This window comes from Bos javanicus, chromosome 10 (genome assembly GCF_032452875.1).
Source record: "Bos javanicus breed banteng chromosome 10, ARS-OSU_banteng_1.0, whole genome shotgun sequence".
In the NCBI taxonomy this organism is placed as follows: Eukaryota; Metazoa; Chordata; class Mammalia; order Artiodactyla; family Bovidae; genus Bos; species Bos javanicus.
This window is the reverse complement of record NC_083877.1, coordinates 27,837,764-27,841,104: the sequence shown is the minus strand read 5'-3', so window position 1 is coordinate 27,841,104 and position 3,341 is coordinate 27,837,764. Positions and strand designations below refer to the sequence as shown.

At 37.5% G+C, this 3,341-nt stretch overlaps 1 protein-coding gene across 1 annotated transcript; it reads left to right on the top strand.

The window, feature by feature from the left end:
• Nucleotides 1-1,153: 1,153 nt before the first annotated feature.
• LOC133255220 (olfactory receptor 4F3/4F16/4F29-like) lies at nucleotides 1,154-2,283 on the top strand. The gene has a single exon (XM_061429762.1). It carries the CDS (start codon nucleotides 1,309-1,311, stop codon nucleotides 2,281-2,283), a length of 975 nt encoding a protein of 324 aa, XP_061285746.1. The 5' UTR covers nucleotides 1,154-1,308.
• Nucleotides 2,284-3,341: the final 1,058 nt, after the last annotated feature.

Genomic DNA, 3,341 nt, shown 5'->3' with positions numbered 1-3,341 from the left:
AGGACAGGGGAGCCTGGTGGGCTGCCGTCTATGGGGCCGCACAGAGTCAGACACGACTGAAGCAACTTAGCAGCAGCAGCAGCAGCAGCAGCAGCCATTACATGGTGCCATTACAATTCTATTATACCTGGAAGAAATTAAAAGTGGACTGATATTTTAAAACATATACAAATATAATAGAGCACAGTTCTAAACAGAAAACGAAATACAATAAAATATTGAAAGAAAATCTAAGGGTATGTATGATCCAGGAACAAACGAGATGGTAACTGAGACTAAATTCAGTAGCTGTAAGGCAAGTAAGAGCTGTATTTAATCATATAATATTTAAATCATACAACTTGGGTATAGCCAAAGAAATCATAAAACAAAACAACAGATAATTAATTTAAAAATATAATAAATGACAAAAACTTAACATTTACAATATAAAAAGAGCTCTTACAAATGACAAGAAAAAGCACAATAAGAAATAGGAAAATACACGGAAAGGTAATTCACAGAAGAGCAAATCCAAACTGCAAGAAAATATGTTCAAATTTTTTGATTGTCAGACAATGAAAATTAGAGTAACAATGAACTATAACTTTTCACTCACTACACTGGCAACAATTTAAAAAGTGTCATCGTTTATTCTTGTGGAAATATATGTCTATTATAGCCTTTTGGGAACGCAATCAAGCAAAACTACCCAAATTAAGAATATATGTATTTTGACCCAGTAATCTCATTTTAAGCGTTGATGCCATGAAAGAAAAAATTAATACAAAAGGATGTGTGTGTAAAGATATTTGTAGCATTGTTTGTAGGGCTCCCCAAACTAGAAACTAGGTAAATGCTTATTAACAGGGAAATTAATAAATAAATTATGGTCTATCCACACTGTGAATCAGGCAGCTATTACAAAGAATAAATTAGAGCACCTCTCCAGACAGCTTTCTGTACCTTTTTGTACATGTTTTCATTCTGTGGCGTATTTCAGGAGAGAAATTTGGAAGTACAAATCTCTCTATTTCCTGAGTTACCTCTCTCTAAATCCAAAGGTGCTTTTGTCTATATTTTCCTTTCTTGTTTAGACACTAAAGCCCAAACTAAATTTGAGGTACGTGATTAAATGATATCAAAGATTTATGCAGGGGACATTTCTGATTCTGGCTCTTTGTTCTACTTGTACTGTGTAAACTCTAAGTAACTCTGAAATGGCAAGATGATCTTTCTGACATTTTTGCAAGGACTTTCTTTCCGACTTACTGATTATGTCTGTCTCCCTCTTATGTTCTTTAGTTAACCTCAGGGTCAGCCTTGTGCATGAAGTTGATGGATGGAGGAAATCGCTCAGTGGTGTCTGAAATTTTGCTGCAGGGACTCACCAGTTCTTGGGAGGTCCAGATTCTTCTTTTTCTATTGTTCACATTATTTTATATAGCGAGTATGTTGGGAAACCTTCTCATTGTACTCACAATTTTCTCAGACCACCATTTACATTCCCCCATGTACTTTTTGTTGGCAAATCTCTCCTTCATTGACACAGGTGTTTCCAGCATTGCAACCCCAAAGATGATTTCTGACCTTTTCAGAAGACACAAAGTCATCTCCTTCAGAGGCTGCATCACTCAGATGTTCTTTATTCACACTGTTGGGGGTGCAGAGATGGTGCTGCTCACAGTCATGGCCTATGACCGGTACGTTGCCATCTGTAAGCCGCTCCACTACCCGACCATCATGAGCCTAAGAATGTGCACTTCTCTTCTGGCTGTTGCTTGGACCAGTGGACTCATCCACTCTGTGGCCCAGCTGGCTTTTGTTGTCAACTTACCCTTTTGTGGCCCCAGTGAAATGGATAGCTTTTACTGTGATTTTCCTCGGTTCATCAAGCTTGCATGTACAGACACGTATAGATTGGAGTTTCTGGTCACTGCCAACAGTGGTTTCATCTCCATGGGCACCTTCTTTATCCTGATTGTGTCTTACATCTTCATCCTGGTCACGGTTCGCAAACACTCTTCAGGTGGTTCATCCAAGGCCCTTTCTACCCTCTCAGCTCACATCACTGTGGTAGTTTTTTTCTTTGGCCCTTGCATTATTGTCTATGTGTGGCCATTCCCTACCTTACCCATAGATAAATTTTTAGCCATCTTTGATGCTCTTATTACTCCTTTTATGAATCCTATTATCTATACGCTTAGAAATAAGGAGATGAAGATGGCAATGAGGAGACTGTTTGGTAAGGTTTTAAGTTTTAAGAAGAGTTTTTTCATGCACAATTCAAGAAATTCAGATTGATCTTGACTATTCTTGGAAATTGTCCTCTTTCAATTACACTTTTCATATATATTTTCAATGTATTTAATGATGTTTGGGCTTACCTGGTGGCTCAGTGGTAAAGAATCTGGCTGTAAGCAGGAGATACGGGTTTGATCCCTGGGTTGGGAAGACGTTTCATAAATATTTCAGTGTATTTAAGATTTTCAGTATCCACTGTGAAATCTCTCCTCAGGGATTGTGTTCTGAGCTGGTCAGTTTTTCATAGGGACACTTACTCTAAGGAATCTGAAAACATTAGGGAATAGTAAATTCAGCAGGCTTCTCCAGTAGCTCAGCAGTAAAGAATCTGCCTGCAATGAAGGAGATGCAGGTTCAATCCCTGAGTTGGGAATATCCACTAGGAGGACGGCATGGAAACCCACGGACAGAGGTGCCTGGTGGGCTACAGTCCGTAGGGTTGCAAAGAGTCGGACACGACTAAAGTGACTGAACACACATGCACAGTAAATTCAGCAGTGGAATATAACGTCCTTATTAGTTTTTATTATAGATGTTGGTAAAGGCTCATGTCTAATATAATGGGCACATTTTCTATTAAAACAAAATGTTGGATACTCTTCTCTTAGGTAGCAATTCTCAAAGATGTGGCTCTTCCGGTATACATATGTACCGCTCTTTGAGCCCTTTGTGTTTCTCAGTGTCTATATACCCAGAAGAAAAAACAAAACCAAAAATAAACTGCCTACGTAGCTTTGAGAATTTGAGGCTTCTAACATCTGAATTTTGCCATCCACACTCAGATTTAATTAATAATAAGGCTTTTTAATGTAGTTAGGATTGGAATATTAAATTTCGGATAACTCATAGAGTGACAACTCAGGAGGCATTAATATTATTAATTAATCAAATGTTTTGAGACCTGGTCATGTAAATTTCTACTCCTCAGTGTTTATGATTTTTCCTAAACAAGAGTCACTATTTTTATATGACAATGGTAACTATGTGAGACTAAATGATTATAAATGGATTGAATATTTTGTAGATAAAAAGGAATACTGAATTAAAAAGGAAAAGAT

What these genes read in the sequence shown, in the direction of transcription:
- LOC133255220 (XM_061429762.1), top strand. Translation starts at nt 1,309, where the DNA reads ATGAAGTTGATGGATGGAGGAAATCGCTCAGTGGTGTCTGAAATTTTG.